The 19858-nt window shown below is 46.0% G+C and overlaps 1 protein-coding gene across 1 annotated transcript in view; it reads left to right on the forward strand.

Moving 5' to 3' along the window:
* Positions 1-19858, forward strand: part of thbs3b (thrombospondin 3b) — a 36612-nt gene that overhangs the window by 6856 nt on the left and 9898 nt on the right. Inside the window, exons 3-14 of the mRNA XM_066674390.1 lie at positions 1281-1534; positions 6732-6834; positions 8322-8348; positions 8451-8533; positions 8847-8898; positions 9044-9192; positions 10358-10495; positions 10737-10811; positions 11487-11639; positions 17671-17781; positions 18203-18310; positions 18951-19110. Of these exons, the coding sequence (XP_066530487.1) occupies positions 1281-1534; positions 6732-6834; positions 8322-8348; positions 8451-8533; positions 8847-8898; positions 9044-9192; positions 10358-10495; positions 10737-10811; positions 11487-11639; positions 17671-17781; positions 18203-18310; positions 18951-19110 (1413 nt within the window). The remainder of the gene's footprint in view (positions 1-1280; positions 1535-6731; positions 6835-8321; positions 8349-8450; positions 8534-8846; positions 8899-9043; positions 9193-10357; positions 10496-10736; positions 10812-11486; positions 11640-17670; positions 17782-18202; positions 18311-18950; positions 19111-19858) is intronic.

Consider the following 19858-nt stretch of genomic DNA (forward strand, 5'->3'; position numbering starts at 1 on the left):
TGGAAGTGTGAATATAAATCAAAGTCTTCAGATTGAGCAAATGGGGTGTTATCTGTCCCACACAATGAGAATATTTAGTTTTCTTACATCGACAGCCATTTTAACAGATGTCTCAAAGCAGAACCTATATCTACTATGGGATATGTGTAAATGTTAAGTTATAACTTAAAGCTGAATAACTGCGAGGGGTGTTCAGTAAGTTCTGGGTGTGGATATAATCGACTAATCCTGCAGATAACTTTTATAATGTTTCTAGGAAGTGACACTCTCTGAGGAGATATAAAGAAAACACCAGCTCATTTCCATCATTAGTTTTGCTGCAGTTGCTATTAAAACTAATCCATTCTGAGTAAAACACACATTGACTTGAGCCTGGCGCTGTGTGTGACTGTGGACTTCAGGATATTAGTCTCCACTCTACTCCCCGGACTCAGCCCAGAGGGGGTTCACCTGCTCCCAAATCTGATAAAAAAGAGATTTTCTGATGATAGATGTAAAGGACGAGTTTTCAAGTCATTCATTGTCTGTAAACCTTATCCAGTTCTGAGCCTAGGCAGGAACACACCCTGGAGGGGGTGCCAGTCCTTCACAGGGCGACACACACTCACACCTACAGACACTTTTGAGTCACCAATCCACCTACCAACGTGTGTTTTTGGACTGTGGGAGGAAACCGGAGCACCCGGAGGAAACCCACGCAGACACAGGGAGAACACACCACACTCCTCACAGACAGTCACCCGGAGGAAACCCACGCAGACACAGGGAGAACACACCACACTCCTCACAGACAGTCACCCGGAGGAAACCCACGCAGACACAGGGAGAACACACCACACTCCTCACAGACAGTCACCCGGAGGAAACCCACGCAGACACAGGAAGAACACACCACACTCCTCACAGACAGTCACCCGGAGGAAACCCACGCAGACACAGGGAGAACACACCACACTCCTCACAGACAGTCACCCGGAGCAGGACTCGAACCCACAACCTCCAGGTCCCTAGAGCTGTGTTACTGCGACACTACCCACTGCGCCACAGTGCCATCAGTGCCATCTCACTATTTGAAATTGTAATACCTAGATATAAATACCTTCATGCCTAGATACTCCTCATATGTTACTTAGTGCAATCCATTACATTCCAGTAGCTTGTGAACTTGAACATAGTGGGAGTAAATGTTCAGACTAAAGCTATCATTAAACTTATGTTCAGATGGGGCCACTGTCTGCTGGTTCTCTCTCTCTCTCTCTCTCTCTCTCTCTCTCTCTCAGTACTGGTCAGGTATCTGCGTTCTGATGGTAAAGTCCACTCAGTGAACCTTCAGAACCCGTCTCTGTCCGAGGGTCACACTCAGTCAGTGATTCTTCGTGTCACTGGACTGAGGCGGAGTCACATCAACATGGAGCTTTATGTCAACTGCCGACTGTCTGACTCCGCCCAGGGCCTTCCGTTATTGGTCAAGCTCCCGTCGAAGGCAGAGTCTGTGGATGTGAGAACTGGAGAAAAGGCCTATGCCAGATTACAGGTAGTTACACTACACAGTTCTATGTTTTTGGGGTCAGACTGTAAAAGGAAATTAATTTTCCACACACTCCACCTCACTTTATTCAAATCTGAGTCTATTTAATCTGGTATAGTGTGATTAGTGGGTCCTGGGTGTTCAGAACAGTGTCTGTAAGTGAGTTACACAGCTGAATAATGAAAACTGGAGCAGTTACAGCCAGAGCCTCAAACCTATGATCCAAAAAGAACAGGGACCAACAATGACCACTGCAAATAAAGTGATTTTTAATTATTGTATGTATATTGTTTAATGTCAGTTAGTATAATTAGAGTCAGAAACTTACAGCGGTTAGACAATGAAGCTGAAACACCTGTCATTGTAGTGTGGGAGGTGTCAGGGCTAAATTGGAGCAGCCTTGTGGACAATCTTCATTAACTCCACACTGCACCAGTAAGACCATGTGCATCCAATGGTTCAAACACTGTGTCCTGAAGGCGGTGCCGTGTATCAGGACGACAACGCACCAATACACACAGCAAGACTGGTGAAAGACTGGTTTGATGAACATGAAAGTGAAGTTGAACATCTCCCATGGTCTGCACAGTCACCAGATCTAAATATTATTGAGCCACTTTGGGGTGTTTTGGAGGAGCGAGTCAGGAAACGTTTTCCTCCACCAGCATCACGTAGAGACCTGGCCACTATCCTGCAAGAAGAATGGCTTCAAATCCCTCTGACCACTGTGCAGGACTTGTGTATGTCATTCCCAAGACCAACTGACGCTGTATCGGCCGCAAAAGGAGGCCCTTCACCGTACTAATAAATTAAAACCAGGTGTTTCACTTTCATTGTCCAACCCCTGTAAATGATTGTTATTTGTTTTGTAAATAAAAGTCTGTGGAACAAAAATTCCACAAGAATTCCTATAAATCACTCTAAAAAAAAGTGAATTTCCTCTTTAATGAGCTCATAACTCAGAAACCCCTGTGTTTGGGAGTGTGAAGTTTACTATGGAAGCCCTAAAAGGTTTTTGGCATATTTTCTAAGTCTGTTTTATAATCTATTTTAGTCAGTTTTATTTATTTTTTTGTAATTGTTTTCGAGGTTTTGAACTAATTGAATATAATGTGTAATTTATTAAAGAAATGTTTAATGGAGAAAGTATTTAATTCAGTTTATTCCAATTTAACGTGTTGTTTTTCTGAGATGATTAATAATGTATTTCATTATCACGACATAACAAACAATGCCAGAGTACAGAATCAGAGAGGTGCTTTGTGTCATGGCTAGGGTGACCAGATCTGAGATGGTGAATGTTTACACAGAAGGTTATCGACCAATAACGGTAGCTCTACAGTCAGACTGTCCAATCAGAAGACTTTAGGCTACTTCACCACGCCCCCTTCTCACTCAAACAAACCAATCGGAGTAGGGGAGGGCGGGACTAGTTTGTGAACGAATGTTCTCGAAGTTCTATGTAAGCTCCAGAAAAACAAAATCCCGGACGTTTGTGAAATTCCGCCCGGACATATTTTTAAGTCTAAAAAAGAGGACATATCCGGGTAAAAGAGGACGTCCGGTCACCTTAGTCATGTCCTTCATGACTCTGCCCAGCTCCATCTCTAATATAAGTGGCTGATGATGGCGTAGTTCATTACTGTAATCAAAAACACTTTTAATAAACTTGCGGCTCTGCAGTCGGTTTGCGCTGGAAACCAGTCTGAAGTGTTTACGAAGCCCTAGTGTCCGTAAATAACTGAAAATACAAACTCTCTCTGTCTGGTGTGCTGAAGTATCTTTAGACAGTGGAGAGAACTCTGAAAGTTAAATGCTCCATAGGAGGGAAATAAACACTTGTTAATTTTTGCTCTTTCAGATCCTTTAAGGTAGAAATGTCTCCAAACTCTGGAGACGGCTAACTGCATTAGCGACAGTGCTACACAACTAAACACCTCCAGTTACACATGAGCTTCTGTGGTGATTCAAACAGTGAATAAAAACCTACAGACGAGTTACACATCAGCCGCGAACAAACAACAATCATTTTCCCCGTCAAACACACAGTTCCACCTTAAATCTGTGGTGTGTTACTCGTTTTCACGCAGCCACAGCGGGTGTGGAGGGGCAGCTCAGCCAAAGAGGGACTGGGATGTTTCTGGGCACATGCTTGGTCCCTCAAGGCAGACATTGTTAGATAATGCAGTTTACACACAGCAGTCATTAAGGCAACATTTATATTAATAATTAAACCAAAGTGTTCATTAGTATTCATTCAAACTCATGATAAAATAAGGTGAAACTACGTGTGGTTGTGTTTCTCCAGGTGTGAGGGTGAGGGGAAGTTTAGAGGCTTAGTAACGAACAGAGAGAGAGGATGGAAGTAAAGAGGAGGAGGAGAAGTCTAAACAGAGCCACAGAGCAGGCATTCTTCTCTTATCTCTTATCTCCCTGTACTCAGATCAGATGGCGCACTCAGATCTGCTCTTACAGTTCCACACTGTGTCTAATGTTTCATTTCAAAAGCCCAAAACAGTCACAGAAAGACGTCTGATGATGTGAATTCTCTGGAAGTCTGCGACTGTCCATTTGCTTCCTGACAGCCTTGAACAGTACAACATTTAATGCCATTCCCACACTTTGCATTCCGATTACTCTGCTGCAGACTGCTTTATTCCTCAGGAACAGTGCTCCACATCTCCTCAGCAGGAATGGGTGGGGCTACATGGGGGTACAGTGAATGAGCTTTTATTTTTGTGACAAAAAATATAAATTGATGACTTGTTTTTCACAATGAAACCTGGACGAGAACTAAATAAAAATAACAATTTGAAGACGAGATTTATAAGGAAATGTTTTGCACTATTTGTCTGTGAATAAATACTAATTGATAACGTGTAAAAGACTGATAATGGATGATGAATGATTACTGATTTGAAAACAGAAAATTGCAAGGAACTATAAACAGGAAAATGCTCCGTCTGTGAGCGAGACAAGTTCCCCTTTCCCAGTGCTCTCTCTCTGTTCCGAGCTGCTGCTCAGACGACTCTGAAACTCACTCTGAAAACATTTTACACACGGCACAGAGAACACACCACGGTATCTTTGAACGTCTGGGGGAAAAAAAAACTGTTGGCCAATGATTCAAAGAAACTCAACTCTTGAGTCGACTCAGTCTTGGAACAGCTCGCTCTGAACCTTAACCTTAAATAAATCTTAAATAAATGCAAAACATATTTGAATAAAAGAATCATCCATGTTTCATGTTTATTTTTGGATGTTAACGTGTTTCTAAATTTAAGAGAATTTTGAATCTATTGTTTATGAAAGTTAGTAATAAATTATATATCTACAAAATAAAGACCTTTTAAAATGAATAAATCAAATTTGGCTATTTTTTATTTGATGCACTAAAATTACACAAAATTTTTTTAGATTTTGTGGAGGGTGTGGGTTCGAGTCCCGCTCTGGGTGACTGTCTGTGAGGAGTGTGGTGTGTTCTCTCTGTGTCTGCGTGGGTTTCCTCCGGGTGACTGTCTGTGAGGAGTGTGGTGTGTTCTCTCTGTGTCTGCGTGGGTTTCCTCCGGGTGACTGTCTGTGAGGAGTGTGGTGTGTTCTCTCTGTGTCTGCGTGGGTTTCCTCCGGGTGACTGTCTGTGAGGAGTGTGGTGTGTTCTCTCTGTGTCTGCGTGGGTTTCCTCCGGGTGACTGTCTGTGAGGAGTGTGGTGTGTTCTCTCTGTGTCTGTGTGGGTTTCCTCCGGGTGACTGTCTGTGAGGAGTGTGGTGTGTTCTCTCTGTGTCTGCGTGGGTTTCCTCTGGGTGACTGTCTGTGAGGAGTGTGGTGTGTTCTCTCTGTGTCTGCGTGGGTTTCCTCTGGGTGACTGTCTGTGAGGAGTGTGGTGTGTTCTCTCTGTGTCTGCGTGGGTTTCCTCTGGGTGACTGTCTGTGAGGAGTGTGGTGTGTTCTCTCTGTGTCTGCGTGGGTTTCCTTCGGGAGACTGTCTGTGAGGAGTGTGGTGTGTTCTCTCTGTGTCTGCGTGGGTTTCCTCCGGGTGACTGTCTGTGAGGAGTGTGGTGTGTTCTCTCTGTGTCTGCGTGGGTTTCCTCCGGGTGACTATCTGTGAGGAGTGTGGTGTGTTCTCTCTGTGTCTGCGTGGGTTTCCTCCGGGTGACTATCTGTGAGGAGCATGGTGTGTTCTCCCTGTGTCTGTGTGGGTTTCCTCCGGGTGCTCCGGTGTGAGTAGGTGTCCGTAGGTGTGAGTGTTTGAGTGTGTGTGTGTGTCTGTGTTGCCCTGTGAAGGACTGGTGCCCCCTCCAGGGTGTGTTCCTGCCTTGCACCCAATGATTCCAGCTAGACTCCTGACCCACTGCGACCCTGAACTGGATAAGGGTTACAAACAATAAATGAATGAATGAATGAAATGAGACTTAAAACTAATACACAGTTTAGTCAAAAGTTTAAAATCAGCTGCCAGAATGAACACGGATCATGAAGCCAGACAGCTTGAACTGGGGAGTGAAGAGCATGTATTGAAAATATTAACGTCTGCACTGCTCTTCAAACACCTTCATTTGAACACGTGAAGATATTTTGTTCCTCCAGCTTCAAATCAGCCACAAATCTCTCTTCACTGCCCTCTTCCTGAAACAGATGGCAGATCTTCACTGAGCTCGTGGGGAGACTGCATGCTCTCTAGTGCTTTTCAAATTAATCCATAGGGTTTGCTCTATCGTTCTTTTAAACATTCACGTCTGTGTGTTCACTTTTATACATTTCAAGGACAAAAATATCCTGATAAATGTCCTGGTGCATATTTCCCAAACTATTCATGATTCCTTTATACACTGTGTGTGAAGTGATAGCTCGGAGGCATGTGTGTTATCTCTGTTGCCGCACAGGCTGGCATTCTCGATACCAGTGTTGGCTAGAACGATATATCTGTGTCCTGTAGAGTGATGGAGCTGGGTCCAATACCTTTGGGAGGAGATGGAGTGGTGTGATCCAGAACTAATCATCCAGAACCAGTACCTGATCTCACTGATGCTCTCATGGCCGAGTGCCATCAAATATTCCAAGCAATGTTCCACTGAAGCCTTCCCCGAGGAGCAGAGGCAGTAAAGAGGAGCTCCATTATCAGATGAAATGTGGGAAGTGCAGGTATCCAGGGATATTCAGCTATTTATTGGAGCTGTCACCCCCCCCCCCCCATTTTGTGTTTCAGGGTTCAGTGGAGTCTATAAAGCTGGCTCTCGGCGGCTCATTGGCTCGAGCTGGTCTCCTCATCGACTGCGCAATCCAGGGAGACTCCAGTCTACACAACGCAGGTGCACAGCCTTTACGATTGAAATAACACTCACAGAGCTCTGACTCATGATCTCATGGTTGGATATACTGCATACACCGGTTAGATTTATGGAAATGTCCATTTATAGGAGACACAGAATGAAAAATCACATTCATTTTGGAGTCCACCAACTGTTAGGGAACACAGTTCCAGGTGTTAATGAAACTGCAGTGTTCTCCCCCTGTGTAAACAGCTCTGTTCAGAACGCCCGCTTTCAGCACCTGTTCCTTTAAATGATAATGAGCCGCTCGCTGTTCACCCCGACCCCGAGCGCACAGCAGTGAGGAGCGAGGAGCAGAAGCTCTGGTTTTTAGCTGTTTTTGCTCAATTCTCTTTCTTCTCCATTTTCATTTTCTCAGTTTTTACTCAGTGCTGTTATTTCTCAGCACTTGTTGTGTCCAGCGCTATGATTGGACAGACTCAGCTAGGGGGCGGGGCAATACTAAAAGTCTCTGCACTTGACGTCAGAAGCGGAGCAGAATCAGAACGGCTCGTCTAATCCCACGTTTTCAGACTTAGGCACATCACAGAGTAAACTGACTGGTCTTGTTTCACAGTGTGTGGGTTGGTGGGCTCCAGTTACACACATTAAGGGTATTTCTTCAAAATATGGTCTATTAAAGTTCTGTGAGCCCCTGACACTGTTCCAGGGGCCTGTTTAAATACTAACACACTGCCATCTTGTGGTCGTAATGACTAATTTCCTTCACAGTTTCATTCCTATATTCTCAGCTGGAGTTTTTATAAATAAGAATCTATTATTTAAATACATCTTGTATAACCAGGTGTACACAATGGTGTGGCACATCTGAACTATTGACCCGAGTTTCAAAAATGTAAAGTGAAGATGTCCTCTGGAGAGGCACTTATATTTTAATACATCACTACTGTTGCCTTGGTGAATTTTAGCTGCATATTTTAACAGAAAGAAAACAATGTCACCTGAGCAAACATCACGGCACATTTTCTTTTTATGTTAAACCAAGAAAATGAATAGAAACCACCATTCATTATCGGAAATAATGCCTTATTAAGTATAATTTAATGTGAGTTATTGGGTGAATGAATGGGTGAGTGACTGAGTGAGTGTGTGACACTGTCCACGGGTGTGAGTGACTGGGCGAGTGTGTGAGTGACTGGGCGAGTGTGTGAGTGACTGGGTGAGTGTGTGAGTGACTGGGTGAGTGTGTGACACTGTCTACAGGTGTGAGTGACTGGGTGAGTGTGTGACACTGTCTACAGGTGTGAGTGACTGGGTGAGTGTGTGAGTGACTGGGTGAGTGTGTGAGTGACTAAGTGAGTGTGTGAAAGTGTCCACAGGTGTGAGTGTGTGAGTGACTGGGTGAGTGTGTGAGTGACTGGGTGAGTGTGTGACACTGTCCACAGGTGTGAGTGTGTGAAACACTGTTAATGAGTAGTTAATTGATAGTTGTGATTGATAGTTGTGATTGATGGTTGTGTTTGCAGTGAGCAGTGACATTAACACGATCCTGGGTGAGTAAACAGATTCCACTCACAGTTTAAGTTTAATACAGAAACAGAGTTATGTCCTCGGCACCCGTCTCTGTCCTCACCCGTCTTTCCTCATCTCCTCAGGTGATCACACCAAGGCTCTGATTGGTCAGCTCGTCATCTTCAACCAGATCATGGGGGAGCTGCGAGAGGACATCAGAGAGCAGGTCAGATACAAACACACAGAGACGTGAACTCACACTTCAGTCACAGAGATTCAAGGAAAATTCATAGTGGATTTAGAGTAATAGTAGATACAGTGTAATTCAGAGTAGATACTGAGTAATTCATAGACAACACTGAATAATTCACCTTACATAATGAATATGTACAGAACACTTTTGATGGAGGCCAATGGGAGATGAATTTCCTGCTGAATGTTTATTTTTAATATAGATTTTTGAAATTAGAATTTGGTAAAAATGGCACAAACTAAAAGAAAGAAATAACAATGATGTCAATGTTCTATTTTGTCTGTAGACGAAGGAGATGTCTCTGATCAGGAACACCATTCTGGAGTGCCAAGTGTGTGGTGAGTGATGGCCTGGAGATACTGAGGAGACGTGGAGGAGATTTGGAGGAGGGATGAAAGATATGTGAAGGAGATATTGAGGAGATATGATGGAGACATAGAGTAGATATTAGTAAAGAAATTGAGATCTCTCTCTCTCTCTCAGGTTTCCATGAGCCTCAGTCCCGCTGTATCCCGAGCCCCTGTTATAAGGGCGTGTCCTGTATGGATGTGATGGATTTTCCAGGATATCGTTGTGGTCCGTGTCCGGAGGGAATGACAGGCAATGGGACGCACTGCCAGGACATCGACGAGGTCTCTGCCAACTCCAGCACTTTTAATTTTTAAAGACAGCGGTTATGGTGTCAGCCAATAAGAACAGGGTTCATTTACATACAATCTGTGGTCAAAACTTTATACATGTGAGTGTGTGAGTGACTGGGTGAGTGTGTGAGTGACTGAGTGAGTGTGTGACACTGTCCACAGGTGTGAGTGTGTGAGTGACAGGGTGAGTGTGTGAGTGGCTGGGTGAGTGTGTGACACTGTCCTCAGGTGTGAGTGTGTGAGTGACTGGGTGAGTGTGTGAGTGGCTGGGTGAGTGTGTGACACTGTCCTCAGGTGTGAGTGTGTGAGTGACAGGGTGAGTGTGTGACACTGTCCTCAGGTGTGAGTGTGTGAGTGACAGGGTGAGTGTGTGACACTGTCCTCAGGTGTGAGTGTGTGAGTGACTGGGTGAGTGTGTGACACTGTCCTCAGGTGTGAGTGTGTGAGTGACTGGGTGAGTGTGTGAGTGGCTGGGTGAGTGTGTGACACTGTCCTCAGGTGTGAGTGTGTGAGTGACTGGGTGAGTGTGTGAGTGGCTGGGTGAGTGTTTAAAACTGTCCACAGGTGTGAGTGTGTGAGTGACAGGGTGAGTGTGTGACACTGTCCACAGGTGTGAGTGTGTGAGTGACAGGGTGAGTGTGTGACACTGTCCACAGGTGTGAGTGTGTGAGTGACAGGGTGAGTGTGTGAAACTGTCCACAGGTGTGAGTGTGTGAGTTACTGGGTGATTGTTTAAAACTGTCCACAGATGTGTGTGTGAGTGACTGGATGAGTGTGTGACAGTGTCCACAGGTGTGAGTGTGTGAGTGACAGGGTGAGTGTGTGAAACTGTCCACAGGTGTGAGTGTGTGAGTTACTGGGTGATTGTTTAAAACTGTCCACAGATGTGTGTGTGAGTGACTGGGTGAGTGTGTGAAACTGTCCACAGGTGTGAGTGTGTGAGTGACTGGGTGAGTGTGTGACACTGTCCACAGGTGTGAGTGTGTGAGTGAATGAGTGAGTGTGTGACAGTGTCCACAGGTGTGAGTGTGACTGGGTGACTGTGTGAAATTGATAAAGGTGTCACAGAAGATGAATGAATTATAAATGTCGAAAGAGAATGTAGGCTCTGCGCTGATACTATATATTCCTCTCTCTCTCTCTCTCTCTCTCTCAGTGTTCACTGCAGCCATGTTATTCCCCCCGGAGTTGTATAAACACAGATAAAGGTTTCCGATGTGATCCGTGTCCTGCGGGATTCTCTGGCCCCATCCTCAGCGGAGTCGGACTGGACTTCGCCAAGAAACACAAACAGGTCTGAGCCCATTCCTCCAGCTCGGACCATGAGGAGGATGAGGGTGGGGAGGATGAGGAGGATGAGGTAGATGTTAATGAGAAGGATAATGGATGAGATGAAGAAGCTGAGGATGATGATTCACACAATGAGGATGATAAGGTTAAAGATTAGGATGGTGATGAAGATGATGACGAGGCTGGTGAGTGTATTGCTGTGATGAAAGTAGAGTTGATGGTGGTTGTCTGTGTGTGTTACGCAGGAGTGTGTGGATGTTGATGAGTGTTTGGACCAGACAGGAGCCTGCGTCCCCAACTCTGTCTGCATCAACACAGTGGTGAGTAACTCCCATCTGAATCTCGGGAACTTTGGGAATGACTCCCCTGCCGTTAGTGAGATAAGACTCCTTCTAACCACAGTGTCACCAAGATGAGGCTTCATCTGAGTTATGTGAAGCTAACCCTAGCTTCTTTTCAAACAGCTACAAGCATTGGAGCTCAGCACGCTTGGAGAAGAACACTAATGGTAGATGTGCACTTCTGCATTCCACTGTGTTGCATGGCTCTGCTTGCCGTGTGGGCGTTTCTCTGACAGCACTGAAATTAAGTTAGACGAGATTCAGTCTGCTCACGTCTGATTGGCTAAGGGTCAAAGAGGCCACTGAGCTGAAGTTATGCTCTGCATGATGTGACCAGTGGAATAAAGTGCAAGGGGACAGTCACAGTGAGTGATCAACACTGGTTTACACAGAGAGAGGGAGAGAGGGAAAAATAAAGAAAGAGACAGATGGAGAAGGATAAAGAGAGAGCAGACATACAGTGTTGCTCTTGGACTCCTGATTACGGATGGCTGGGGCATCACTGGAGATCAGAGTCGCCATGTCGGGACCAACACTTGGGAGCGAGGGGCGTGTCATCTTCTTACCAGGACAGCGTGCTGCAACCGAAACCCCTCCGCCATCATGGGGTTATGATTGATTTAGGAAACTGTGACGCTCTCTATTCTTCCCCAGGGCTCGTTCCGCTGTGGGCAGTGCAAGGCTGGCTTTGTGGGGAACCAGACGGCCGGCTGTTTCCTGAGGAGAACCTGTGCCCTGCTGGGCTTCAGCCCCTGCGACGTCAACGCTCACTGTGTGATGGAACATGGTTCTGACATCATCTGTAAGGTCTGAACACACACACACACACACACATATACAAACACACACACTGTCTCCTTTAATATCAGACAGAGCACCAGATCAAACAGCGCTGACTTCCAGGACCATGCAGAACTGACCAGCCACTTACGCACATGAGGGAGAGTCTCATATATTTAATAAGATCTTATTAATAGTACATATAATAACCCTATATAACTCTCCCCATTTCTGTTTTCTCTCTCTCTCTCTCTCTCTGTGCGCATGCGCGAGTGTGAGTGGAGGTGTGTGAGCGAGTGGTGTGTGAGTGAGTTTGGCGGTTTGTTTGGTGAGCGAATTCTGAACTTTTCTATCTTTTTCTGTCTTTGTTGGTTGTTTGTTAGTTTAGTTATTGTTCGTGTTTGTTAAAGTGTGTTTTTGGGTTTAGCGCGGGGTGCGCGTGGCGACGATGCCGGCGTTTTGGCCGGTCGCCATGACGGCGACGGAGAAAGCTCGTCTTTTTCGACTTTCTCGGAAATACAGTATAAAAATTGCCCCCGGGGTGAGGTGTTCAGTGTATGAGTGCAGCATGGCTGTGGGGGAGGTTATAGGTCATGAAAGTGTGTTGTCTGCTGCTAAAATGAGCAGTGCAGTTGTGATCTTTTTGGATAGTCCTGAGAAGGTTAACACTATGGTCCAGAATGGTGTGGTTATTAAGGGCACATTTACACCTGTGCTGCCCCTCACACGACCTGCTACAAAGATCACTCTGTCAAACGTTCCACCGTTTATCACCGACGAGGCGCTGGCTGCAGAGTTGGCCCGGTTCGGACAGATTGTGTCAGAGATTAGAATGATCCCACTAGGTTCTAAGTGCCCTCTACTGAGACACGTTGTCAGCTTCAGACGCCAGCTGTTCATGATCTTAAAGGAGGGTGTTGAAGAACTGAATGTGACTTTTAAATTTAGAATAGATGGTGTTGATTACACTATTTTTGCAACATCTGCCACGATGAAATGTTTTGGGTGTGGACAGGAAGGGCACTTAAGGCGTTCATGTCCCTTTGGGGCAGGTGAAAGCTCCTCTAGGGTATCTGGCCCTATTCCTGATGGGGCCGGTGCAGGAGCTGGGACTGGGTCTGAGCCCTCAAGAGAAGAGCCTGAGCCTACTGCGGGGGATGGGGCTGAGCCTGGGCCTGAGCCTGTCGTTAAGGGTGAGACTGGGTCTGGGAATGGGCCTGAGCCTGTCTTTGAGGGTGAGACTGGGTCTGGGAATGGGCCTGAGCCTACCGTAGAGGGTGGGGCTGGATCTGGGACTAGGTCAGAGCCTACTGTAGAAGCTGGGGCTGGGACGGGGTCAGAGCCTACAGCAGAGGGTAGGACTGAGGCTAGACCAAGCAGTCCAAGGAAAAAAAAGACAGGTCACGGAAATATTAGTGCAGGGGAGAACCCTACCTCAGTTACAAATGCTGACGTTAGTTCTGGCAGTGGTTTGGTGGTCTCCGGGTGTGCTGCGTTGCCTGATGATGTTGCGGCTAAAGATCAGGGACGTGAGGAACCTAAAGCTGCTGCTAGTTTAGTTGTGGAAGGGGAGGCTATGGAAACAGACTCAGTATCCGAGGAGGCTGTGTTCAGAGTGCAGTCAGGAAAAAGGAAAATGAGGAGGGCTAAGGCAGGTGTTAAAAAGGGGAAAGTACAGGATGTGGAGGACTCTGGGTCTGTGACTGGTTCTGCTCTGGATGACTCTGATGGTGATCTACCAGAAGCTTTGAGTCAAAGGAGTAGAAGAAGTGTCTATGCGTTTAACAAGATACGGTCTTTTTTGCATAAGACCAAGAATATGAAGGGGGTTGTTGTAGAAGAGTACTTTCCCGATCGTAAACTGTTCATTGACTCGGTACAGACTTTTATGAGAGGGGATAGCGAAGATAAATTTACGGTACAGGAAATCTACAGACTTAAAAAACTGGTTAAAAAATTGAGAACAGAACTTCTTAAAGATGATGGTTTTGAAACTTCATAGTTATTTTCTGCTTTTTATTTTGCTGCTGCTTGTCCTTGACCACCTTCCTCTTTTTATGAGTAGAGTTAAGATCGGCTCTCTAAACCTGAATGGGGCGCGGGACGTACAGAAAAGAGCTCTGTTATTTGAACTGATTAGACAGAAGGGCATGGATATTGTGCTTGCTAAAATATTATTTTAGCCACATGAGCTCGACCAGAGGTGGGGTGGCCGTTCTTTTTGCTAAGCATTTCTTGCCGGTCTCGTGTGAGGTTGAGCAGGTGAAGGCAGGGAGGTGTATGTTTATACGTGCTCAGTTTGAGCGGTTTAAATTTGCCATTTTTAATATTTATGCTCCCACTTCTGGAGCTGAGAGGGTGGTTTTTCTTAACACTGTTAACACAGCTTTAAAATCACTTAATTGTGATGACTATCTGATCATGGGGGGCGATTTTAACTGCACTGAGGATGATAATACGGACAGGAATCACATCGAACCTCACGCTGCATCTCAGCGCGCTCTTAAAGAGCTATTGTCTGCTCATGATTTGCTTGACGTGTGGAGAGCTTTTAACGATAAAGGTCGACAGTATACATGGGCCCATGTGAGGGACGGTTATGTGGCGTTGGCCAGACTAGATCGGTTTTACTGCTTTAAACATCATCTTAATATATTTAAAGGGTGTGGGATTACGCCGGTCCATTTTTCAGACCACAGTTTGGTTTTGTGTTCATTTTTTATTGCAAACCTTAAGCCTAAAAGTGCTTACTGGCATTTTAACACCTCCCTGTTGTCAGATATGAATTTTAAAAAAGCTTTTACTGTGTTTTGGACTGGTTTTAGAACCCAAAAACAGTTCTTCCATAATCTGCGAGGGTGGTGGGATTATGGGAAAGTTGAAATTAAGCAGCTCTGCCAGCAGTATACTCTCAATGTTTCGCAGCATATTACTCGGGCTATAAAAAAATTAGAAAGTGAAATTTTAGAAATTCAAAGGCAGATGAACTGCACTGGAGACCGGGATCATGCCCGGGTTCTGAAATCTAAAAGGGATGCTCTTGGCGATCTCCTGGGTGTCAGGGCACAGGGGGCTCTGGTTCGCTCTCGGTTCCAGAATCTAACACAGATGGACGCCCCATCAAAATTCTTTTTCAGTCTGGAAAGGAAGAATGGTCAGTGCCGGTTTATGCACTCCCTGCGTGCTGAAGATGGACAGGAGCTGACTGAACCCACTGAGATCCGTAAGCGGGCTGTACGTTTTTATGCTGAGCTGTACGAGAGTGAGCGTATAGACGATGGAGAACTGGCGGCAGGATTTTATGAAGGACTACGGAAGATCTCTACTTGCTCTAGTGACAAACTGGAACAACCACTGGGAGAGCAAGAGCTTCATGCTGCTTTACAAGGCATGAAGGGTGGTACTGCCCCTGGTATAGATGGTCTACCGATGGAGTTTTATAAGGCCTTTTGGACAGAGGTGGGTTCGGATCTGCTGGCAGTTCTCAATGAGAGCTTGACTGATGGTCTCTTGCCCCTAAGCTGCAGGAGGGCGGTGATCACCCTGCTGCCTAAGAAGGGTGACTTGCAGGACATTAAAAACTGGCGACCAGTGAGTCTTCTTTGCACGGACCTTAAAATTTTCTCCAAAACTTTGGCTACTAGACTGAGGGATGTGATGGGGCAGGTAATCCATCAGGACCAGACCTACTGTGTGCCTGGCAGGTCTATACATGATAATGTCTTTTTAATTAGAGATATTTTAACTGTTTTCAGAACTCAAGGGCTTGATGTCGGTCTCATATCTATTGACCAGGAAAAAGCTTTCGACAGAGTGGAACACCACCATCTGTGGCGCACACTTGAATTATTGGGTTTTGGGCCGTCTTTTATCAATATGATACGAGTACTATACAGAAACATTGAGAGTATGCTAAAAATTAACGGTGGATTGAGTGCTCCTTTTGGGGTCTGTCGGGGCATACGTCAGGGTTGTGCCTTGTCAGGGATGTTATACTCCCTGGCCATTGAGCCTCTGCTAAACAAGCTTCGATCTGAAATTGAAGGTATAACGCTGGGACAGTTTCGCTATCAATTGTCGGCATATGCAGACGATGTGATTGTAATGGTAAGGGGGCAGAAAGACATCGGAAAACTTGTTTCTATTGTTCAAGATTTTGGAGTAATTTCAGCTGCGAGGGTGAATTGGAACAAAAGCGAAGCTCTTGCAGTAGGACAGTGGACCGGGGGGCTGCCTTCTTTACCGGGTAATTTAGTCTGGAAAAGAGGGGGGATAAAATATCTTGGGGTTTTTATTGGGGATGACACTGTGCAGCAGAAAAACTGGGATGGTGTGATAGAGAAACTGATAGGTCGGCTGTCAAGGTGGAAATTGATTCATGGACAACTATCTTTCAGGGGGAGAGTCTTGGTAGTTAACAACCTGGTGGCATCAGTGTTGTGGCACCGGTTGTCCTGTGTGGATCCTCCTGTGGGCTTATTGTCGCGGATACAAGCGCTCCTCGTGGACTTTTTCTGGGACAGGCTTCATTGGATTCCACAAGGTGTCCTTTACCTTCCCAGACAGGAAGGAGGGCAAGGCCTGGTGCACCTAGCGAGTAGGATGGCGACTTTCAGACTGCAGTTCCTGCAGAGACTTCTGGCTGGCCCAGCTGATCTAGTGTGGAGAGAAGTGGCCTGCACCATCCTGCGCAAGGTCGATGGACTCGGTTTGGACACCGCACTGTTTTTTACAGACTATAAAAGACTGCACCTTGCTGGATTACCTCTTTTTTATCGGGGGCTTTTTAAAATGTGGGGACTTTTTAAGAAGCATAGACTGGAGACTACTGCCTCGCTTTTTTGGCTGTTGGAAGAGCCAATAGTAAAAGGGGCTCGGTTGGACGTGTCTGGAGATGGTGTACCGGGCCTTGCTTTAATGCTCAGTAACTCTGGAACAGTGACATTGCGGGACCTGGTGGGTGTGTTAGGGCCAGACTTAAACGACATCCAGAATGTTGCCTCTGTACTAGGGCTGAGGTCACTCCGTCAAGCTGAAACCATCACTGACTTGTGGAAGGACAGGCTGTCTTTGGAGGAACTATCCTTGTTGGAAAACTACGGCAATGGGAGTATAATGCCAAACAAGGGGGACCTTTTCCCACGTACTGCTCTTACTCCTGATTTAGATGGAGCATCGGGCCCTTTGTTAGAGCTCTCGGGCCTGCGGGACGTGGACCTTCATACTGTGTCAGGCCGTGTTTTATATGAATGCTGTGTTAAAGTGTTGAATAAAACAGTACTGAATGGACGGCCTGACACGGTGTGGAGGGACAAGCTGGGGGTAGGGACGGAAAGGCAGCCTGTCTGGAGGGTTTTATATAAACAACCCCTAACTAAGAGGTCTGGAGATCTCCAGTGGAGGATCCTACATGGGGTCATAGCAGTGAACTCTTTTGTGTCTGTGATAAATCCAGAAGTCAGTGATGGCTGTGCTTTTTGTGGGCTCAGAGAGACCATCTTTCACTGTTTTTTAGACTGTTCAAGGCTTAAGTCCCTTTTTCTGACACTTGAGTTTTTATTTTTGAAAAGTGGGGAATTTTTTAACTCTTGTGCTTTTATTTTTGGGGCTGGTTATCGACAAAAAGACCGTGTTAAGTGGCAGCTGCTTAATTTCATAGTGGGTCAGGCAAAACTGGCGATATACAACTCCAGGAGGAACAAAATGGAGGACAGATCTGGTCAGGAGGTTTTACCTCTGTTCTTGTCCCTGGTAAAGTCCAGAATTTTCTTTGAGTTTGGTTTTTACAAAACTCTGAATAACATTGAAGGTTTTGAGCTGGAATGGTGTTGTAATGATCTCCTGTGCAGGGTTGAGGAGGGAGAGCTGATCTTCACAAGCCCTTTGAGCTGAATGCTTTAATTGATACTGTGTTTATGTCTGTGATGTCGTACTGTGTTTTGTTTACTGTTATATGTGTTTATGGATGATTGAATAAATGTTATGTGTTTAAAAATAAAAAAAAAATCTCTTTCTCTCTCTCTCTTTTTCTCTCTCTCTCTCTCTCTCTCTCTCTCAGTGTAATGTAGGATTCGGGGGGAATGGTAATATCTGCGGCGTGGACTCTGATCTAGACGGCTATCCTGACGAAGCGCTACCCTGCATGGACAACGATAAACACTGCCGACCTGTAATTAACCACCATCCACTGACACACACACACACACACCACGCTGACAGCTGTCTGATGGTAAAGTCTCCCTGGGTCATTCAGAAAGAGAGGACAGCAGTGTCCTGCAGGTGGAGACCTGTGGCGGTGCTCTCTGGGGAATAAAGTCAGTGTCTCCTCTTGTTGTGACGTCAGCACTGATGCCTTCAGCCCTCAAAAGGTCCAGGTGTTCAGACCCCTGTAGGAGAGGGTTGAGGACGAATAGAAGCATCAGTGTTATGTAACTGCTTTATCTTCACTAAACGCTTGTAGAGATGTTATTTTTTGGGACATTTACTCATTAGTTGACCACTGGCATAAGAAGGTAGGTGTCCCCAAACTTTTGATTGGTGTCAATCTGACCTTCGGGCTACTCTGTGTGTGTGTGTGTGTGTGTGTGCAGGATAACTGCATGTCCACCCCTAACTCGGGTCAAGAGGACGCGGACGGAGACGGGGTGGGGGACCAGTGCGATGAGGACGCTGATGGAGACGGAATAAAGAACGTGGAGGTTTGCACACACACTTTGATCAACAACACACTTCAGAGACATGCTTCTACACTCCACTTTATCAGATCCACCACTCCTATAGTCACTGCTGTGTCTGATTCATACACTAACACACCACCACCACGTCAGTGTCACTGCAGCGCTGAGAATTATTCACCACCACATCACACCTGCTCTGTGGGGGTCCTGAGCACTGAGGAACAGGGGGAAAGGGGGCAAACAAAGTATGCAGAGCAACAGATGGACTACATTCTGTAACTGTAGAAGTACAAAGTGCTCCTGTGTAGTCAGTGGAGCTGAGAGAGTGGACAGTGAGTGCAGACACAAGGGGGTGGCTTTAATTGTTATGGCTGATAACAATAGCACCCTTTCTGTTGGTAAGTGCTCTTCGGTGAATGTTATGAAAATGAGTCTACGTTGAGTGCATATTAAAGCAACTTTAGGTAGTATTTTTCCGTTAAAATTACAGCTTTCAAATCATTGTGATGATCCACTGTGCTGTAACAGGGAAAACAAAGCCTTAGTTGTGGCTACTCAGGCCTTGGCACTGCTGAAACTGCACTATGTAACTTTGAGTGGAGGGTAGGTGTGTTTGTGTCTGTAACCTCTGCCACTATTTTGAAGTTTTGCTGTTGTTCAGGATAACTGTCGACTGGTGCCTAATAAACACCAGCAGAACTCAGACACGGACTCCTTCGGCGACGCCTGCGATAACTGTCCCAACGTCCCCAACCCTGACCAGCTGGACACCGACGGGAACGGGGTGGGGGACATCTGCGATAACGACATTGATGGAGACGGTACAGTCAGCTCTCTCCTTTTTATTACACCTACTTCCTGTTTACACACTTACATAGACCACAGCGATGGAGTCAGGGTACATCTGACGGTAAAAGGTACTTAGACTCTGATAAATCCAGTCACACACACTCACCCTGTCACTCACACACAGCCAGTCGACCTACAACATGTGTGTTTAGAGTGTGGGAGGAAATCATAATAATTCAGATATAGTTTATTGTAATTTCACAGAAACAAACAAAAAAATTTTTTTAAAAGATGTCATGGTGGTGCAACAGGTAGTGTCATGTTCGTTTGGTATGTTTGGTGTGTTCTCCCTGTGTCCGGGTGACTGTCTGTGAGGAGTGTGGTGTGTTCTCCCTGTGTCCGTGTCGGTTTCCTCCGGGTGACTGTGAGGAGTGTGGTGTGTTCTCCCTGTGTCTGCGTGGGTTTCCTCCGGGTGACTGTCTGTGAGGAGTTTGTGTGTTCTCTCTGTGTCTGTGTGGGTTTCCTCCGGGTGACTGTCTGTGAGGAGTGTGGTGTGTTCTCCCTGTGTCTGCGTGGGTTTCCTCCGGGTGACTGTCTGTGAGGAGTTGGTGTGTTCTCTCTGTGTCTGCGTGGGTTTCCTCCGGGTGACTGTCTGTGAGGAGTGTGCTGTGTTCTCCCTGTGTCTGTGTGGGTTTCCTCCAGGTGACTGTCTGTGAGGAGTGTGGTGTGTTCTCCCTGTGTCTGCGTGGGTTTCCTCCGGGTGACTGTCTGTGAGGAGTG

Source organism: Hoplias malabaricus, chromosome 6, assembly GCF_029633855.1.
Source record: "Hoplias malabaricus isolate fHopMal1 chromosome 6, fHopMal1.hap1, whole genome shotgun sequence".
Classification (NCBI taxonomy): Eukaryota; Metazoa; Chordata; class Actinopteri; order Characiformes; family Erythrinidae; genus Hoplias; species Hoplias malabaricus.